Source organism: Pelobates fuscus, chromosome 5 (assembly GCF_036172605.1).
Source record: "Pelobates fuscus isolate aPelFus1 chromosome 5, aPelFus1.pri, whole genome shotgun sequence".
NCBI lineage: Eukaryota > Metazoa > Chordata > Amphibia > Anura > Pelobatidae > Pelobates > Pelobates fuscus.
In genome coordinates this window covers 381585233-381605642 of record NC_086321.1, presented here as the reverse complement: position 1 = coordinate 381605642, position 20410 = coordinate 381585233, and the positions used below count along the sequence as shown (strand labels likewise).

At 48.7% G+C, this 20410-nt stretch overlaps 1 protein-coding gene across 1 annotated transcript in view; it reads left to right on the top strand.

Annotated features, from left to right (window-relative positions):
* Positions 1–20410, top strand: part of KIF19 (kinesin family member 19) — a 40941-nt gene that overhangs the window by 9144 nt on the left and 11387 nt on the right. Inside the window, exons 3-7 of the mRNA XM_063456334.1 lie at positions 5243–5353; positions 9666–9753; positions 16739–16875; positions 19011–19136; positions 19647–19841. Of these exons, the coding sequence (XP_063312404.1) occupies positions 5243–5353; positions 9666–9753; positions 16739–16875; positions 19011–19136; positions 19647–19841 (657 nt within the window). The remainder of the gene's footprint in view (positions 1–5242; positions 5354–9665; positions 9754–16738; positions 16876–19010; positions 19137–19646; positions 19842–20410) is intronic.

Below are 20410 nucleotides of genomic sequence, written 5' to 3'. Positions count from 1 at the left end.
AGATGACAATCACATACATTAAAAGATTTATGGTAAGAATAATATTTGGTTTTGCTGTAACCATATTTTGTTCTGTAAGAGCTGCAATATAAATGTTATTAAAACACAGGAAGATTGCAGCTGGGCATGTACCAATCGCTGGGTCCATCAGATAATAACCCGATCTATTCATTGGAATTTGCCGTACAGAGACGGGGACATTTCTAACCCAGCTTAATGATTGGTGTTGAGTTAAATTCCCGACTTTGTTCCAGATCAGAAGCTGGATAATGCCACCTGTGGACTCCAGGAGAACGTTGCCATTGTCTGTGAGCCCGTCCCAGTCGTGGTAACATTACAGAGTCCGTCTGTTCGGGTTGGCATTCTATCTGGGACAGCGTTGGCATTTATGAGAGGTTCAGGAATTCAGCCTCTGTAATGTACCCACATGTCTTCGCAGAGACCTCTCAATAATATCCGGCTTCTTTCTTCGTTATCGAAACCCTTTGCCAAAATGTGGGAGTGCCTCGCTTGTCGCTCTCATCGCCAAACTGAATTCGTAAATGAAAGAGGGAGTTAAAAAATGTTTAAAAATGGAAATCCCTTTTTGAACAGTGATCTACTTCTCCTAATGGTGTAAGAGAGAGGTTTTACACCGATGATAAGTTTATGAGTGCGTTAGTCCTCACAGTTTTACCAATTCCCCAATTAACACATCAATACCACACGTCATCAAGCAACGTTCGATGCGTTGAGCTGAAAACCCGGTTAGTATTCAAACCACAAAGATTTAATGTAAACTTATTGTATGAGTCGCTCAATGACCTTTTGATGCCAATAGGAGGTGGCTCCCAGTCCACGGTCTTTGTGATTTCCCCCCCCCCCTAATAAATAGGAGATTGTCAGAACCACACATCAGGAACTTTATCTTTGAGGTATAAACTTATCAAGGCACGGTTTTGTTTTTTAACCTAGATTTACCTAGTTATTTTTACTGCAATATAAATAATTAGCCCATTTTAAAATATTAATGAAAATACTGAGATTTTTCTCCCTTTATGTCACAAAAAAGTAACCATATGCTCATGCTAATCCCACCTACTTCAAAATCTTAGACCGTATGGATGCTTTGCCCGTATGATGTATTTTATTGTCCGTCAGGGTTATTCAATAAATTGAGAATTCAAAGTGACTTTTAAATTTAAGGTGAAAATTGCCCGACTGGAGAACCTCTATACGTCAGCTGGGCTTTCTAATATTTCAAATTCCTATTGAATTCCCACTATAGTAAATAACTCTGTATGTGTATGACAGAGAGCGCTAACTACAATTATACTGATATTAAAGGATCACTATAGGGTCAGGAACACAAACATGTATTCCTGACCCTTTAGTGTTAAAACCACCATCTAGCCCCCCTGGGCCCCTCATGCCTCCATAAATACAGCGACATCTTACTGTATGATTCAAACACAGCCCTGGCCAATCAGCATCTCCTCATAGAGATGAATTGAATCAATGAATCTCTATGAGGAAAGTTCAGTGTCTGCATGCAGAGGGAGGAGATACTGAATGTTTGGATGCATTTTAGGCAGCCGTGACCCAGGAAGGATCTCTAGCAGCCATCTGGGGAGTGGCCAGTGAAGGTATCCCTAGGCCAGTGATGGCGAACCTATGGCACGCGTGCCACAGGTGGCACGCCGGGCCCGCTCTGTTGGCACGCGGCCATAGGTCTTTTGTTTTGTATTTTTACCCCTACCACCCACAGCACCCCTTACCCCCACAGCACCCCTACCCCCACAGCACCCCTACCACCCATAGCACCCCTACCACCCACAGCACCCCTTACCCTCACCGCACCCCTACCCCCACAGCACCCCTACCACCCATAGCACCCCTACCCCCACAGCACTCCTTACCCCCACAGCACCCCTACCACCCACAGCACCCCTTACCCCCACAGCACCCCTTACCCCCACAGCACCCCTACCACCCATAGCACCCCTACCACCCACAGCACCCCTTACCCCCACAGCACCCCTTACCCCCACAGCACCCCTACCACCCATAGCACCCCTACCACCCACAGCACCCCTTACTCCTGCAGCACTCCTACCCCCACAGCACTCCTTACCCCTACAGCGCCCCTACCCCCCACAGCACCCGTACCCCCCACACAGCACCCGTACCCCCTACACAGAGCAACCGTACCCGCCCACACAGCACCCCCCACACACACACCACTCCACACCCTTACACATAAACACATACACTGCACCCCAATGCAGTATGTGTGTGTATTCAGCAGTCTGTCTGTATGTGTACTCAGCGGACTGTGTGTGTATTTTGCGGACTGTGTGTTTTTGTATTTAGCGGATGGTGAGTGTGTATTTAGCGGACGGTGTGTGTGTATGTATTTAGCGGACGGTGTGTGTGTATGTATTTAGCGGACGGTGTGTGTGTGTGTATGTGTTTAGCGGACGGTGTGTGTATGTGTTTAGCGGACGGTGTGTGTGTATGTATTTAGCGGACGGTGTCTGTATGTGTTTAGCGGATGGTGTGTATGTGTTTAGCGGACAGTGTGTGTATCTGTTTAGTGGATGGTGTGTGTATGTGTTTAGCGGACGGTGTGTGTGTATGTGTTTAGCGGACGGTGTGTGTGTGTGTATGTGTTTAGCGGACGGTGTGTGTATGTGTTTAGCGGACGGTGTGTGTATGTGTTTAGCGGGCGGAGTGTGTGTATGTATTTAGCGGACAGTGTCTGTATGTGTTTAGCGGATGGTGTGTATGTGTTTAGCGGACAGTGTGTGTATCTGTTTAGTGGATGGTGTGTGTATGTGTTTAGCGGACGGTGTGTGTGTATGTGTTTAGCGGACGGTGTGTGTGTATGTGTTTAGCGGACGGTGTGTGTGTGTGTTTAGCGGACGGTGTGTGTATGTGTTTAGCGGACGGTGTGTGTGTATGTATTTAGCGGACGGTGTCTGTATGTGTTTAGCGGATGGTGTGTATGTGTTTAGCGGACAGTGTGTGTATCTGTTTAGTGGATGGTGTGTGTATGTGTTTAGCGGACGGTGTGTGTGTATGTGTTTAGCGGACGGTGTGTGTATGTGTTTAGCGGACCGTTTGTGTATGTATTTAGCGGACGGTGTGTGTATGTGTTTAGCGGACGGTGTGTGTGTATGTGTTTAGCGGACGGTGTGTGTATGTGTTTAGCGGATGGTGTGTATGTGTTTAGCGGACAGTGTGTGTATCTGTTTAGTGGATGGTGTGTGTATGTGTTTAGCGGACGGTGTGTGTGTATGTGTTTAGCGGACGGTGTGTGTATGTATTTAGCGGACTGTGTCTGTATCTGTTTAGCGGACGGTGTGTGTATGTGTTTAGCGGACGGTGTGTGTGTATGTGTTTAGCGGACGGTGTGTGTATGTATTTAGCGGACGGTGTGTGTGTATGTGTTTAGCGGACGGTGTGTGTGTATGTGTTTAGCGGACGGTGTGTGTGTATGTATTTAGCGGACGGTGTGTGTATGTATTTAGCGGATGATGTGTGTGTATTTAGCGGATGGTGTGTGTATGTAGGGGACGGTGTGTGTATGTGTTTAGCGGACGGTGTGTGTATGTGTTTAGCGGACGGTGTGTGTATGTGTTTAGCGGACGGTGTGTGTATGTGTTTAGCGGACGGTGTGTGTATGTGTTTAGCGGACGGTGTGTGTATGTGTTTAGCGGACGGTGTGTGTATGTGTTCAGCAGTCTGTGTGTATGCATTGCATTTGTTGGAGATACTAATAAATATAAGCTTAATTTTATCTATTTATATCATTATTTAAAATTTGTATCATTGAACTCTCTGTTGTGTTCTTCTTTTAAAACAAAAGTTGTTAAAGGACCACTCTAGGCACCCAGACCACTTCAGCTTAATGAAGTGGTCTGGGTGCCAGGTCCAGCTAGGGTTAACTAATTGTTTTATAAACATAGCAGTTTCAGAGAAACTGCTATGTTTATCAATTAGTTAAGCCTTCCCCTATTTCCTCTAGTGGCTGTCTCACTGACAGCCGCTAGAGGCGCTTGCGTGATTCTCACTGTGAAAATCACAGTGAGAGCACGCAAGCGTCCATAGGAAAGCATTATGAATGCTTTCCTATGTGACCGGCTGAATGCGCGCGCAGCTCTTGCCGTGCGTGCGCATTCAGCCGACGGGGAGGAACGGAGAGGAGGAGGAGATCTCCCCGCCCAGCGCTGGAAAAAGGTAAGTTTTACCCCTTTTCCCCTTTCCAGAGCCGGGCGGGAGGGGGTCCCTGAGGGTGGGGGCACCCTCAGGGCACTCTAGTGCCAGGAAAACGAGTATGCTTTCCTGGCACTAGAGTGGTCCTTTAATTAGTTTGAACAACGGTACAAGTTGTTTTTTCTAAACTTAAATCTCAGTATTCAGGTTTAATTGCAGTGTTGGCACTTTGAGAAAAAAAAAGTTGGCATATATTGCGGTTTGGGCACTCGGGCTCAAAAAGGTTTGCCATCACTGCCCTAGGCTGTAATGTAAACACTGCATTTTCTCTGAAAAGACAGTGTTTACAGCAAAAAGCCTGAAGGGAATGATTCTACTCACCAGAACAAATTCAATAAGCTGTAGTTGTTCTGGTGACTATAGTGTCCCTTTAAATTATTGAATGTGACAAACCATTACACAATTTGACAGGAATGATAGGTTGTTGGGTACACGGCTTGTAAGAGCTTACAAATTAGAGCAGTTGGGGTGTAAACACACAGCAAGAAGGGCAGAGTGAGGAATCGGAACCAAGTGACAGGGTAGGAAGGTAACTCCACGGGTCTAGAAAATTTTGGAAACCAAGAGATCCTTTTCAGGAACCATTGTGTTTAGTTTTTTTAAAATCATTTGTATAGCGCCAACCTATTCTGCACCTTTTTTTATTGTAGAATTGTGAATTTAGAGGTGAAGGAGGCCCTGCTTTTACAAAGCTAGTGAAGAGACGGATCTCTTTATTTCAAAATAAAACTCTCTAGAAAGTTGGCTGAAGACTCTCGGTTTCTTAGTTTTTATGATAACCAGAATTTGGGCTGTGTCCTGGCCCAGAGAGCGTTCTATTTGAAGGGTTTTTTCTGATCAGTATGTGTCGCGGCTAAGTCTGTTTACATCACTGTTTGACCTTTTAATTTTATTATAGAGGATGATCTGTGAGATTTCAGCTCAGCTAAACAGGATCGAGTGTGAGTCTCCGCTCATGATGTGTTTGAAATCTGTCTTCTTGCAGATGGTGGTTCTTATGGACCCGATGGAGGACCCCGATGACATCCTGAGAGCCAATCGTTCCCGAGAGAAGTCCTATGTGTTCGATGTGGCGTTTGATTACACTGCGACGCAGGTACAATGCTGTTATGGGAGGTTTTAAACCTCCAACACATTCCTCATTGTTATACAATGGGTAAATAAAACCGTTAAAAAAACAATGACAAACACGATAAACGAGAGGTGGGAGAACACTGCGAAAACCTTTATAACCCTCCGTCTGGAATTGATAGAACAGGTATCCAGGTTTACATCACTGAATCCAGGAAAACACCCCAATATCACTACAGGCTCCCACGTGTTTGGGGCAAAATGTAGGGTTTCTGTTTTCTATAATTATTTTGTTCTCTAAGTCCACCTGTTCTGCCCTAACCCCCCACCCCACCTTGCTGTGTTTCCATTTTTTCTCCAATAATAACAATGCTGATGTCATGAATCCGCACTATTACCTCCAGCTCGTTGCTCTCCGAAATCACTGCTTAAATTAGCAACATAACTGGGTGAGGAATCAATTCCTCATTTGGTAAAAAATGCCCGAAGCGGCAAAGACTGGAGATTCTCAGCAAATTCAGGAAACATCAAATATATCCATTCTTATTATTTTAGATTCATCGTTTTTGCATACAGTATATAGATTCTAGCGGATTATAGTAGATTCTAATGGTTTAGTGCATTAATATTAGAATTGCTATTAATAAACTGCTAAAAATACCCTGACGATCTGTGAATTTTATTTATAAATCAATCAATAAATAGTTTGCAAATATTTAAAGGGACACCCCACTGCCCAAATAAAAATACTGTTTAGAAGATATACTCAAATAAAAACTTGCATGCATTTAATTCTGTATTTTTTCACTCAGTGTATATCTAAAAACCGCTTGCAGAAGCTTCAGATCTCTTGTCTGCAGTCTTTGCAAGCCCTCCCCTTCTAACCCCGCCCAGCCTTTCTGTGGCTGTCCAATCACAGACTGCCCAATGCAGCTTAATGAGAAGTCTGTACAAGGCAGGTGCTCTGTTTGACAGCCGGGGAGTGTAACCCGGTTAATTTATAAATATGCCAATTTCCAGTGAAATTTGTACCTTAGTAAAATACAAAAAGAGAACATACTCATAAAACATGAAGCTTTTCAGCAAGCTAAACTGCTTTATTGGTCTGGAGTGTCCCTTTAAATTGTTGTGTGAATAAAGTCATGACTACGAAAATGTTGCCAGTCTTATAAACTCTGGTGAAAGGGATAATGCAGGTATGCTCTAATACAAAGCTGCACAGAATGACCCAACGTCCAAATAAAAGGAAATATATAAATAATTAAACAAGTTCCAAATTCTAGAACTGCCTTAAAGGGTTACGCCAACCACCATAACCAGTTCTGCTTTTTGAAGTTGTGATGGTGGTAGGAGTCAGAGTCATTACCACTCGTGGGCTGGGGACAGGTTTCCCCCTCCCCCACCCCACCAAGCACATGTGACTTAGGTGTCCTGGAACACTTATATGTTCTGCGCTGCCTACTGTCAGTACAATGCCATAAAATACGCCTATCCGCAGCGTGCACGGAACTGCTTATTCCTTGCAGGCTCTTTTTTTTTTTAAAGTACCCGCCCTCCCCACGTTAACTCACTTTCCCCCCCCCTTTCCCGGCTCATAGGATGTGCATGCGCCATGAGCCAGTTATATGGTCCAATGAAAGGCTTTGTTTTAGCCTCAGTGCGGCTCCCGTGATGTCAGACAGGAGCCAGGAGCTTTGCCCAGCTCTGGATTAAGGTAAGTAAACTTAATTAGAAAAGCACTTTGAGCGTTTTTGTAATGGGGAACTGATAGAATATTGCCAATGCGGCATTATTCTATCATCAGTGGGGAAGGGCTGGAGAAACCCTTTAATACGGTGTGTCATTTAATTAACGCTCCGTACAGTTACAATCCATAATATGTCTGTTTGCAGATTCTGTCCGTGTTCTACTCCGCGTAGCGTGCTCAATACTGAGACATAATACAGAGTGCTCAGCTGCTATATACGCGTCTCCTGGGTGGCAGCAACATCAAAGCACAATATTTTCCAGGAATCGGTGTCTCTGATGATCATTCCCTGGTGCAGTCCTCGCTAATTATATTTAACCCTTTGGTGGCAAAGTAGAAACTTAAAGAAATTAGCGTTTATTTCGAGGCAGCGCCCGGATGATAGTGGGTCAAAATGTAGCTTTAAAAAAATGAGTGAATTAATATTAATTGGATTTGCCGACGTGGGCGTCAATTTAATATTGTTGGGTACGCTTTTCAAATGATTTAATATTTTTGGGAAAACCTTTAAAATGATTTCCTCAAAATATAAAAAAAAATATTTTTTTTTCATAATATGAAATAATTTCATAATAAGTTTATCCAAAAACCTTAAATCATTTGGAAATCCTACCCAGCAATATAAAATGGAGGCCTCGGATGGAGGATTAGGGGTGACTATGGTTTGTCTGCATACAGAGAGTTAATTGGAGCCATGTGAGTTCGAGTTTGCAAAGAGTTGGGCTCCGAAGGCCGAGTCCTGAGGGAACAGAGTTGCAAGTTGCAATGAGGTTTCACCTAGGAATGAGACACAACAGATGTGGTTCGATATTGTTAAACAAAGAGAGCGCTGTAATTCAGGGTCCCTGTAAAGGGGGTCGTAGAGAGAGGTGTGTTGTAAACGGTATCACGGGTTAATGGTAGAATACTGGTAGTGGAACCGTGAGATGTTGAGCTTTTGGTAAGAGGAATCACTAGCCAGTGATATTTGTATTGAAGGCGTGGAACGGAATCAGATTATCTGAAGATCCAACATGGTCCGTTCACGGTGATAGAATCACTGGGAGAAGAAGCAATCTTGGTGTGAGGACCTAGACGAGTGGTTTTTGTTTTTTTATTCTTTCTTTAAGTTTGGCATTCAGATACATTACAAGATTTTTTCCAAATAAGATTAGAATACACAAAATATTTATGTAGAAAGGTAAAACGGTTAAGAAAAAACAAGGTTAAAGATAATAGACAATTGTTTTGTGTACCTATGGCGGCCGTTATGGACCTCAAATACCACAACGCTTAGCCAGTTAATTTGTTCACAGTATTTCAGGATTCCCAATCGGTAGCGGCTCCATTGGATCCTATTCGCTGGCTGAGCGGTCAGCCTGAGCTCCCAGAGAGCTGTAACAGGGAACATATATTAAGATAGATTAGAGGTATTCCTACATAATAAAGCGATTTCTATTAACCCTTTATTGCCTTACACGGAACCATAAGGAACCTGAATGACTTTGTGTCGAGAGACATTATGTACAAACACCCGAGCAATGCAGAAAGGTTTCCGATATATAATAAATGGTAGAATTCATGTGATGGTGGGTTCACATGTGACAGATCTGCCGTAATCGGTTTCAGTTAATAAACTGAATAACTGCCTGTTCCGTGCCCGCTCTGATTTTCCCTGTCCTGACTAATGTTTCCACCTTGGCTCTCAGATTGCGGATCTCGTTGCTGTTTGTTTTAGTTTATTCTAAGCTTCACTCTCACTTTCCGTCTGTCTTTGTGAGGCCATCTTTGCCCTTGGCTGAGACCCTGTGAGCTCAGAAAGTGGAGCGAGTAACACACGGCAGATAAAGTTACCTCCTCGGAGAGATCGCATTGCGTCTTTGTGCTCTGGATCCTGTTACCCCTTTACTTGTATTAACCTGCTGGACTCTGCCTCTCCTGTGTCGGCCTTATTGCCCCGTCACTGGGGAATGGTGAACACAAGAACTGGTTAGATGAGAATTATATGAACCCTGTTATTCTTCCAGGAACTGGCACAATGAATAGAAATTCTCTCTTCTTTTACTAGCTATCCGCACACAGAGTCAGAAAGACATCACAGCGGGAGAGTCCTGCTCGAGCGAATGAAAAGACCTGACAATGCGTGACTCTGGCTTTCAATGGATTACAATAAACTGCATTCTATAATGTCAATCCCTGCGTGAAAAAACAAAACGTTCCTCTCGCAGATAGAGAATAAACTTTCCTGCAGATCTTTAAAAACACGATTCCACGAAATATGGATTTCATTTAAAAGCCCAAACTCTGTAACATACATGTAGTGTGTGAGCCAACGTTTCCTACTAATGTAATAATGGAATCGTGTACCTTCCTGTCATCCCATTAAATAAAGTGTATAAACCTGGTTTACCTTTCCTTGCGGGATTAAATAAATCAACATTAAAAACGAATGTCCATCAGTTTGTGGTGTGATTAGATCTGCTTTGAACAATGAAAACTTTGATAATTAACCCAAATACATTTTTAAATAAAAGTTAATGTCTGTTGGATGTATTTTAACCCCTTGTGTTCAGGTTTCACACTAATAACTCCAGCTGTTTCCAACTTGCAGGAAACTGTGTATCGGCTCACCACCAAAGGCCTAATCGAAGGCGTCATCTCCGGATACAATGCCACCGTATTCGCCTACGGTCCTACAGGTGAGAAGATAGGAAAATATATTATTACCCCTCCTCCGGCTCGTCTGGCTATTGGGGAAAATGGGCAAATGCTTTGTGGGCCATGATCATCTCAAGGTGAGGCTGGCTAGGGAGATCAGTGGTCCTGTCTGATCTTACATCTATCTCTGGTGCTCACCAAGTGTCTAGGACCAGAGGGTTTTGTGTTAGAAGCAGGGACAGCCACTGATAGTGAGAGGCCACTAGCCACTGTTGGACAGAGACAACCAGCCACTGATAGAGAAAGACCACCAGCCACTGTTAGAGAGAGGCCACCTATCTCCCCGGTCTCGGAATTTAATGAGAGTGTTCTGAATATTTTTAAAGCCTGGACTTTGATATCATACTGGGTGATATCAGTGATGTCAATGCAGAGAATGCTCCAGTTAGTGGCCCTGCCTTGTGGCAATGTGTGACCCAGCAGAATGTAAAGCTGCACGGTAAGGTGGCCGCAGTGGATTGGCAGAGAGGGTGGTGGCAGCAATGGATTGGCAGAGAGGGTGGTGGCAGCAATGGATTGGCAGAGAGGGTGGTGGCAGCAGTGGATTGGCAGAGAGGGTGGTGGCAGCAATAGATTGGCAGAGAGGGTGGTGGCGCAGTGGATTGGCAGAGAGGGTGGTGGCAGCAATGGATTGGCAGAGAGGGTGGTGGCGCAGTGGATTGGCAGAGAGGGTGGTGGCAGCAATGGATTGGCAGAGAAGGTGGTGGCAGCAATGGATTGGCAGAGAGGGTGGTGGCAGCAGTGGATTGGCAGAGAGGGTGGTGGTGCAGTGGATTGGCAGAGAGGGTGGTGGCGCAGTGGATTGGCAGAGAGGGTGGTGGCAGCAATGGATTGGCAGAGAGGGTGGTGGCAGCAGTGGATTGGCAGAGAGGGTGGTGGCGCAGTGGATTGGCAGAGAGGGTGGTGGCGCAGTGGATTGGCAGAGAGGGTGGTGGCAGCAGTGGATTGGCAGAGAGGGTGGTGGTGCAGTGGATTGGCAGAGAGGGTGGTGGCAGCAATGGATTGGCAGAGAGGGTGGTGGCAGCAATGGATTGGCAGAGAGGGTGGTGGCAGCAGTGGATTGGCAGAGAGGGTGGTGGCAGCAATGGATTGGCAGAGAGGGTGGTGGCAGCAGTGGATTGGCAGAGAGGGTGGTGGCAGCAGTGGATTGGCAGAGAGGGTGGTGGCAGCAGTGGATTGGCAGAGAGGGTGGTGGCGCAGTGGATTGGCAGAGAGGGTGGTGGCGCAGGGGATTGGCAGAGAGGGTGGTGGCGCAGTGGATTGGCAGAGAGGGTGGTGGCAGCAATGGATTGGCAGAGAGGGTGGTGGCGCAGGGGATTGGCAGAGAGGGTGGTGGCGCAATGGATTGGCAGAGAGGGTGGTGGCAGCAGTGGATTGGCAGAGAGGGTGGTGGTGCAGTGGATTGGCAGAGAGGGTGGTGGCAGCAATGGATTGGCAGAGTGGGTGGTGGCGCAGTGGATTGGCAGAGAGGGTGGTGGCGCAGTGGATTGGCAGAGAGGGTGGTGGCAGCAATGGATTGGCAGAGAGGGTGGTGGCGCAGTGGATTGGCAGAGAGGGTGGTGGCGCAGTGGATTGGCAGAGAGGGTGGTGGCAGCAATGGATTGGCAGAGAGGGTGGTGGCAGCAATGGATTGGCAGAGAGGGTGGTGGCAGCAGTGGATTGGCAGAGAGGGTGGTGGCAGCAATGGATTGGCAGAGAGGGTGGTGGCGCAGTGGATTGGCAGAGAGGGTGGTGGCGCAGTGGATTGGCAGAGAGGGTGGTGGCAGCAATGGATTGGCAGAGAGGGTGGTGGCAGCAATGGATTGGCAGAGAGGGTGGTGGCAGCAGTGGATTGGCAGAGAGGGTGGTGGCGCAGTGGATTGGCAGAGAGGGTGGTGGCAGCAATGGATTGGCAGAGAGGGTGGTGGCAGCAGTGGATTGGCAGAGAGGGTGGTGGCAGCAATGGATTGGCAGAGAGGGTGGTGGCGCAGTGGATTGGCAGAGAGGGTGGTGGCAGCAATGGATTGGCAGAGAGGGTGGTGGCGCAGTGGATTGGCATAGAGGGTGGTGGCGCAGTGGATTGGCAGAGAGGGTGGTGGCAGCAATGGATTGGCAGAGAGGGTGGTGGCAGCAATGGATTGACAGAGAGTGTGGTGGCAGCAATGGATTGGCAGAGAGGGTGGTGGCAGCAATGGATTGGCAGAGAGGGTGGTGGCGCAGTGGATTGGCAGAGAGGGTGGTGGCAGCAATGGATTGGCAGAGAGGGTGGTGGCAGCAGTGGATTGGCAGAGAGGGTGGTGGCGCAGGGGATTGGCAGAGAGGGTGGTGGCGCAGTGGATTGGCAGAGAGGGTGGTGGCAGCAATGGATTGGCAGAGAGGGTGGTGGCGCAGTGGATTGGCAGAGAGGGTGGTGGCAGCAGTGGATTGGCAGAGAGGGTGGTGGCAGCAGTGGATTGGCAGAGAGGGTGGTGGCAGCAATGGATTGGCAGAGAGGGTGGTGGCAGCAGTGGATTGGCAGAGAGGGTGGTGGCGCAGTGGATTGTCAGAGAGGATGGTGGCAGCAGTGGACTGGCAGAGAGGGTGGTGGCGCAGTGGATTGGCAGAGAGGGTGGTGGCAGCAGTGGATTGGCAGAGAGGGTGGTGGCAGCAGTGGATTGGCAGAGAGGGTGGTGGCAGCAATGGATTGGCAGAGAGGGTGGTGGCAGCAGTGGATTGGCAGAGAGGGTGGTGGCAGCAGTGGATTGGCAGAGAGGGTGGTGGCGCAGTGGATTGGCAGAGAGGGTGGTGGCAGCAGTGGATTGGCAGAGAGGGTGGTGGCAGCAGTGGATTGGCAGAGAGGGTGGTGGCGCAGTGGATTGGCAGAGAGGGTGGTGGCAGCAGTGGTTTGGCAGAGAGGGTGGTGGCGCAGTGGATTGGCAGAGAGGGTGGTGGCAGCAGTGGATTGGCAGAGAGGGTGGTGGCAGCAATGGATTGGCAGAGAGGGTGGTGGCGCAGTGGATTGGCAGAGAGGGTGGTGGCAGCAGTGGATTGGCCGAGAGGGTGGTGGCGCAGTGGATTGGCAGAGAGGGTGGTGGCAGCAATGGATTGGCAGAGAGGGTGGTGGCGCAGTGGATTGGCAGAGAGGGTGGTGGCGCAGTGGATTGGCAGAGAGGGTGGTGGCAGCAATGGATTGGCAGAGAGGGTGGTGGCGCAGTGGATTGGCAGAGAGGGTGGTGGCAGCAATGGATTGGCAGAGAGGGTGGTGGCAGCAGTGGATTGGCAGAGAGGGTGGTGGTGCAGTGGATTGGCAGAGAGGGTGGTGGCAGCAATGGATTGGCAGAGAGGGTGGTGGCAGCAATGGATTGGCAGAGAGGGTGGTGGCGCAGTGGATTGGCAGAGAGGGTGGTGGCAGCAATGGATTGGCAGAGAGGGTGGTGGCGCAGTGGATTGGCAGAGAGGGTGGTGGCAGCAATGGATTGGCAGAGAGGGTGGTGGCGCAGTGGATTGGCAGAGAGGGTGGTGGCAGCAATGGATTGGCAGAGAGTGTGGTGGCAGCAGTGGATTGGCAGAGAGGGTGGTGGCAGCAATGGATTGGCAGAGAGGGTGGTGGCGCAGTGGATTGGCAGAGAGGGTGGTGGCGCAGTGGATTGGCAGAGAGGGTGGTGGCAGCAGTGGATTGGCAGAGAGGGTGGTGGCAACAGTGGATTGGCAGAGAGGGTGGTGGCAGCAATGGATTGGCAGAGAGGGTGGTGGTGCAGTGGATTGGCAGAGAGGGTGGTGGCAGCAATGGATTGGCAGAGAGGGTGGTGGCGCAGTGGATTGGCAGAGAGGGTGGTGGCAGCAATGGATTGGCAGAGAGGGTGGTGGCGCAGTGGATTGGCAGAGAGGGTGGTGACAGCAGTGGATTGGCAGAGAGGGTGGTGGCGCAGTGGATTGGCAGAGAGGGTGGTGGCAGCAATGGATTGGCAGAGAGGGTGGTGGCAGCAATGGATTGGCAGAGAGGGTGGTGGCGCAGGGGATTGGCAGAGAGGGTGGTGGCGCAGTGGATTGGCAGAGAGGGTGGTGGCAGCAGTGGATTGGCAGAGAGGGTGGTGGCAGCAGTGGATTGGCAGAGAGGGTGGTGGCAGCAATGGATTGGCAGAGAGGGTGGTGGCAGCAGTGGATTGGCAGAGAGGGTGGTGGCAGCAGTGGATTGGCAGAGAGGGTGGTGGCAGCAGTGGATTGGCAGAGAGGGTGGTGGCAGCAATGGATTGGCAGAGAGGGTGGTGGCAGCAGTGGATTGGCAGAGAGGGTGGTGGCGCAGTGGATTGGCAGAGAGGGTGGTGGCAGCAGTGGATTGGCAGAGAGGGTGGTGGTGCAGTGGATTGGCAGAGAGGGTGGTGGCAGCAATGGATTGGCAGAGAGGGTGGTGGCAGCAGTGGATTGGCAGAGAGGGTGGTGGCGCAGTGGATTGGCAGAGAGGGTGGTGGCAGCAATGGATTGGCAGAGAGGGTGGTGGCGCAGTGGATTGGCAGAGAGGGTGGTGGCAGCAGTGGATTGGCAGAGAGGGTGGTGGCAGCAGTGGATTGGCAGAGAGGGTGGTGGCAGCAATGGATTGGCAGAGAGGGTGGTGGCGCAGTGGATTGGCAGAGAGGGTGGTGGCAGCAATGGATTGGCAGAGAGGGTGGTGGCGCAGTGGATTGGCAGAGAGGGTGGTGGCGCAGGGGATTGGCAGAGAGGGTGGTGGCGCAGTGGATTAGCAGAGAGGGTGGTGGCAGCAATGGATTGGCATAGAGGGTGGTGGCGCAGTGGATTGGCAGAGAGGGTGGTGGCAGCAGTGGATTGGCAGAGAGGGTGGTGGCAGCAGTGGATTGGCAGAGAGGGTGGTGGCAGCAATGGATTGGCAGAGAGGGTGGTGGCAGCAGTGGATTGGCAGAGAGGGTGGTGGCGCAGTGGATTGTCAGAGAGGGTGGTGGCAGCAGTGGACTGGCAGAGAGGGTGGTGGCGCAGTGGACTGGCAGAGAGGGTGGTGGCAGCAGTGGATTGGCAGAGAGGGTGGTGGCAGCAATGGATTGGCAGAGAGGGTGGTGGTGCAGTGGATTGTCAGAGAGGGTGGTGGCAGCAGTGGATTGGCAGAGAGGGTGGTGGCGCAGTGGATTGGCAGAGAGGGTGGTGGCAGCAGTGGATTGGCAGAGAGGGTGGTGGCAGCAGTGGATTGGCAGAGAGGGTGGTGGCGCAGTGGATTGGCAGAGAGGGTGGTGGCAGCAGTGGATTGGCAGAGAGGGTGGTGGCAGCAATGGATTGGCAGAGAGGGTGGTGGCGCAGTGGATTGGCAGAGAGGGTGGTGGCAGCAGTGGATTGGCAGAGAGGGTGGTGGCGCAGTGGATTGGCAGAGAGGGTGGTGGCAGCAGTGGATTGGCAGAGAGGGTGGTGGCAGCAATGGATTGGCAGAGAGGGTGGTGGCGCAGTGGATTGGCAGAGAGGGTGGTGGCAGCAGTGGATTGGCAGAGAGGGTGGTGGCGCAGTGGATTGGCAGAGAGGGTGGTGGCAGCAATGGATTGGCAGAGGGTGGTGGCGCAGTGGATTGGCAGAGAGGGTGGTGGCGCAGTGGATTGGCAGAGAGGGTGGTGGCAACAATGGATTGGCAGAGAGGGTGGTGGCGCAGTGGATTGGCAGAGAGGGTGGTGGCGCAGTGGATTGGCAGAGAGGGTGGTGGCAGCAATGGATTGGCAGAGAGGGTGGTGGCAGCAGTGGATTGGCAGAGAGGGTGGTGGTGCAGTGGATTGGCAGAGAGGGTGGTGGCAGCAATGGATTGGCAGAGAGGGTGTTGGTGCAGTGGATTGGCAGAGAGGGTGGTGGCGCAGTGGATTGGCAGAGAGGGTGGTGGCAGCAATGGATTGGCAGAGAGGGTGGTGGCGCAGTGGATTGGCAGAGAGGGTGGTGGCAGCAATGGATTGGCAGAGAGGGTGGTGGCGCAGTGGATTGGCAGAGAGGGTGGTGGCAGCAGTGGATTGGCAGAGAGGGTGGGTGGTGGCGCAGTGGATTGGCAGAGAGGGTGGTGGCAGCAATGGATTGGCAGAGAGGGTGGTGGCAGCAGTGGATTGGCAGAGAGGGTGGTGGCAGCAATGGATTGGCAGAGAGGGTGGTGGCGCAGTGGATTGGCAGAGAGGGTGGTGGCGCAGTGGATTGGCAGAGAGGGTGGTGGCAGCAGTGGATTGGCAGAGAGGGTGGTGGCAGCAGTGGATTGGCAGAGAGGGTGGTGGCAGCAATGGATTGGCAGAGAGGGTGGTGGCGCAGTGGATTGGCAGAGAGGGTGGTGGCAGCAATGGATTGGCAGAGAGGGTGGTGGCGCAGTGGATTGGCAGAGAGGGTGGTGGCAGCAATGGATTGGCAGAGAGGGTGGTGGCGCAGTGGATTGGCAGAGAGGGTGGTGACAGCAGTGGATTGGCAGAGAGGGTGGTGGCGCAGTGGATTGGCAGAGAGGGTGGTGGCGCAGTGGATTGGCAGAGAGGGTGGTGGCGCAGTGGATTGGCAGAGAGGGTGGTGGCAGCAATGGATTGGCAGAGAGGGTGGTGGCGCAGTGGATTGGCAGAGAGGGTGGTGGCAGCAATGGATTGGCAGAGAGGGTGGTGGCAGCAATGGATTGGCAGAGAGGGTGGTGGCGCAGTGGATTGTCAGAGATGGTGGTGGCGCAATGGATTGGCAGAGAGGGTGGTGGCAGCAGTGGATTGGCAGAGAGGGTGGTGGCCACTACAGCAGCCTCCTTTAATTGACCATGAGTGAGCCTTGATGATCTCTCAGCATTTTACTGCCCAGGAAATGGAAATGTATGTGTGACTGGCAAGAAGATATGAATGTCCAGAGTACGTACTGCTTAAATTTGAATTTAGAATTCGGTTTTAATATTAAAAAGTGTTATTTATATTAAAGAAAAAAATGCTAAATTATCGGCAAGTTTGGATTGATTTTAAACTGGGTTAAATTGAGGGTCTCTGTATGATGTTTTCTCACCTTCTTGTCTTATCGCAGGGTGCGGGAAGACGTACACCATGCTGGGAACAGACCGAGAGCCTGGAATATACATACGGACCCTTAATGACCTCTTCAAAGCCATTGAAGAGACAAGTGACGACATGGAGTATGAGGTTTCTATGTGTTATATGGAGGTAAGATCCGTGTGAGGACAATATTTTAATTCACCATGGCAACTCAAAACAAAATGGTCACCAAGCCTCATGGCCTCAGCGGAAGCGGATCGGCTGCTGAGAAGAGGCGGTCTCAAACCTGTATTGCAGGTAAATAGCAGGTTATTTAATAACAGGGGGGCATGCTGAAATCTAAACAGCCCAACTAACACTAGGGTCCAACAATTACAGACTGCGCCCCCCCCCCCCTCCCCTATACCCCCATATTGTTTCTTTAAACTCCACTCAGGAAAAGAAAAGAAGAATGCTGTTATAGAACAATGTGTACGAAGCAAAATTTAGTCTTCGGTTTTCCAACTGTTTAAACCACAGACATAATCCGACACGTTAAGTTTTATCTCAAAGGGACATGAAGAGGAAATATGTGTCAACAAGCCTGTATCCGCCACACGCTAGCAACAGGGAGTTTGCATGATGTCCACACACTGATAACACGATACACCTTCTGGGTTTTATGAAAGAACATTGTGTGCACTCGGGATGAGATTAACTTGATAAACACAGATTTCCATAGTTTGTAAACCTCCTCACATCTCATCTGCTTGCTTTCTGCACCGAACGCTGATAGCGGTTATGACTTGTCTAGCGCCGTCCTTTGTGCAGGGAAGATAATTCCCATAGTGATGGATAAGAGGCTCCGGATGCAGTTTCTTTAAATGGATTTGGTGGCAACGGGCCGGCTTTACGTTCTATGCAATATTTACATAAAGTGACAGGTGGTGAAACCAGGTAGTCATACACAGAGCTGGGAACCGGGGAGAAATCAATGTCCGACAAAGCAGGGCACACCATCACCACATTACTGGTCAGACAGAGACATTCATATGGGATATGAAACAGTCTGAGTTAGTCTAGCACTGGATGTCGTATTAATTAAAATATGAAATTACTGTGTAAATATATGACGTGAATTTCCAAGGGATTATTTTTACATTTTGTAATCAGCCGCCGCGCTCCGACAACGCATAGAAAGGACTTTTTTTTCCCTTTGCTGCGTCAGTTTTGTCTGCCTGCAACTACGGGTACTTTGAAATTGAATAGATTTATTTTATTTAAACTTTTTGCATATTTTTAAGTGCATTATCTATAGCATTATCTTTATAATAAAAAATGGAGAACCTTGATCCAGTTTTACAAACTCTGGAGACCCTGAGGACGAGATCCTTGTCCTCTCCTTTTCCCCATGGAACCCTTACCCCCTTTCGCCTTTCTCTCCACCCCTCCCTCTCTTCCCTTTGATACTTGTGTTTAATAATGAAAATTCATTGGAGTTTTCACATTATTCTCCATAATTAGAGTTCCCCCTTTGTGGCCTCTTTTCTGATACCTCCTGATTTAATTTGTGTGACTTCACTCTGTGTGTTTTCATTGTTTAGTGTTTGCTATCTTGTCAGTGAAATTGTAAATAAATAAATAAATGAATATGGAATATTGGCTATTTCCCTTTTAAATAAAACTTTGTGTTGGATTCTGTTAGTGACCGAAGTGATTATATCTCTGACAATTAAATAACAATTCACCCGTCAATGCCAATCAGGGAACCCAACTGAAGACGCTGGTTCATCTCCCACTTCAAACTCATTATAACCCCCCGTAGAGCAGCTTGTGTCAGCTTGTCACTAGTCTCTAACTAAACGCTAGTTAGGTTTGTACGCTGACAGCTAGAATGTTTGATATAATGAGTAAGTCCACCCTGCTAGACTACTTACTGTCACGTGGCCACTAGGGGGAATGTCAGCTCGGTTTAATAAAAACCTGTAGATATTTCATTGTAACTGATGATGTTGACTTACGATATATCGAGGAATTATTCACTAGCTGCTGAAGGCTAGCTGGGGCCCTCAGGACACAATAAATTCCCAGTTTGCGCATTTGTGAGATGATTCCCATTTTATTTCGGGGGGTTCTGCTCAGAGAAGCTGGTTATTTTTTGATGAAGCTTGACTTGTCTCTGATTTGTTGAGACATGGACAATGAACATTATTACTGTATCTTTAGTAATTATTTCTCCTTTTACTAAGACTCTCTGTACAATGCAATTGGTTCTCCCCAGCCTCTAGCAACATATAACGTAATGCCTTGTGTTTTCCTGTTAGATCTACAACGAAATGATCCGAGATCTGCTAAATCCATCGCTGGGATTCCTGGACCTTCGGGAAGATTCCAAGGGAATAATACAAGTAGCCGGCATCACTGAGGTGTCAACAATCAATGCAAAAGAGGTGAATCGTGATGATAAAAATGATCTCCTATTTACTATTAGAAGAGAGAATCGTTAGACTCTACATGTATCATCGTTTACGCGTCATCTGATAAATAATATTAAAACTATTTAATGATTCCATAAAATACAAAGAAATGTGTTGATTTTATTGATTTATATCGTTAAACTCCTTCAACTAGCACCCAAAGCGCTCAGACAATATGTGGTTATCAGTAACCCGCACATGGCTGCCTGGATGTTACATGCGTTTTATCTCGATGGGGCAAAATATTATAATAATCGTGTAAATTGGCGATAAAACTCGTTTTTCTTCTTTTGTTTTTTAATAGTAATATTCTTAGCTGCTCTCTATTATTACCACAAAAGTTGTAAAGATTTTTTTTTACAAACTTCCAGTGAATTTCTCACTGATAAACTGTGAATATTTTTTAGTTTCTTTGAAAGGTGTGTTGGTGGACCCCCCTATAAGACAATAAGACTTAGAGCGTCTCTCTGCCTTTACCCTCAGATCATGCAGCTGCTAATGAAAGGGAACAAGCAAAGGACGCAGGAACCCACAGCAGCCAATAAAACCTCCTCACGGTCGCACGCCATCTTACAGGTCACCGTTAGACAGAAGAGCCGTGTGAAGAACATTACGCAGGAAGTCCGTGTTGGACGGCTCTTTATGATAGACTTGGCTGGATCCGAAAGGGCCTCTCAGGTACATGTAGGACCGATAAGTTGAGGTTGCATTGGGCTGTCCTCCTTACATAGATCTCTATAGGTTATGTAGGTTTCTGCCCATGACAAGCATCCAATAAGCCAACTGGGACAAAAAAAACATGATCAAGATCCAGGGGTTTTCACCTGGTGACAAGATAGGCCATGTTCATTCAGTAACACCCTATTATACAGCTCTGACGTGGACATTATTCAGCCATTCCAGATACTCAGTCGTGCCCAGTCATGGAGTGGCCCTGAGTGGCCAAAGGAATTTATGTCTGGCTAGTAGCAGTGGCTAATGAGGTGTCATCTTTACTAGGGTCCCAAATGCCTCCACTCAATAAACTTGCTACATACATAGGAAAGGGGCATTTAATAGATTAGTAAGGCAGGCATGAGGGCATCAATGGTCATTTAGAAATGTGTAGCCAGTACTTGATGCATATTTGTAAGTTTGTGTATCGATTTTGTGTGGATGTATGTGCCCACCCTTTAGAATCTGTAATAGAATCTTGCAGTGTTCCTCCCAAGTTTGGGAACTGGATCCCCCCCCCCACCAGCACCACC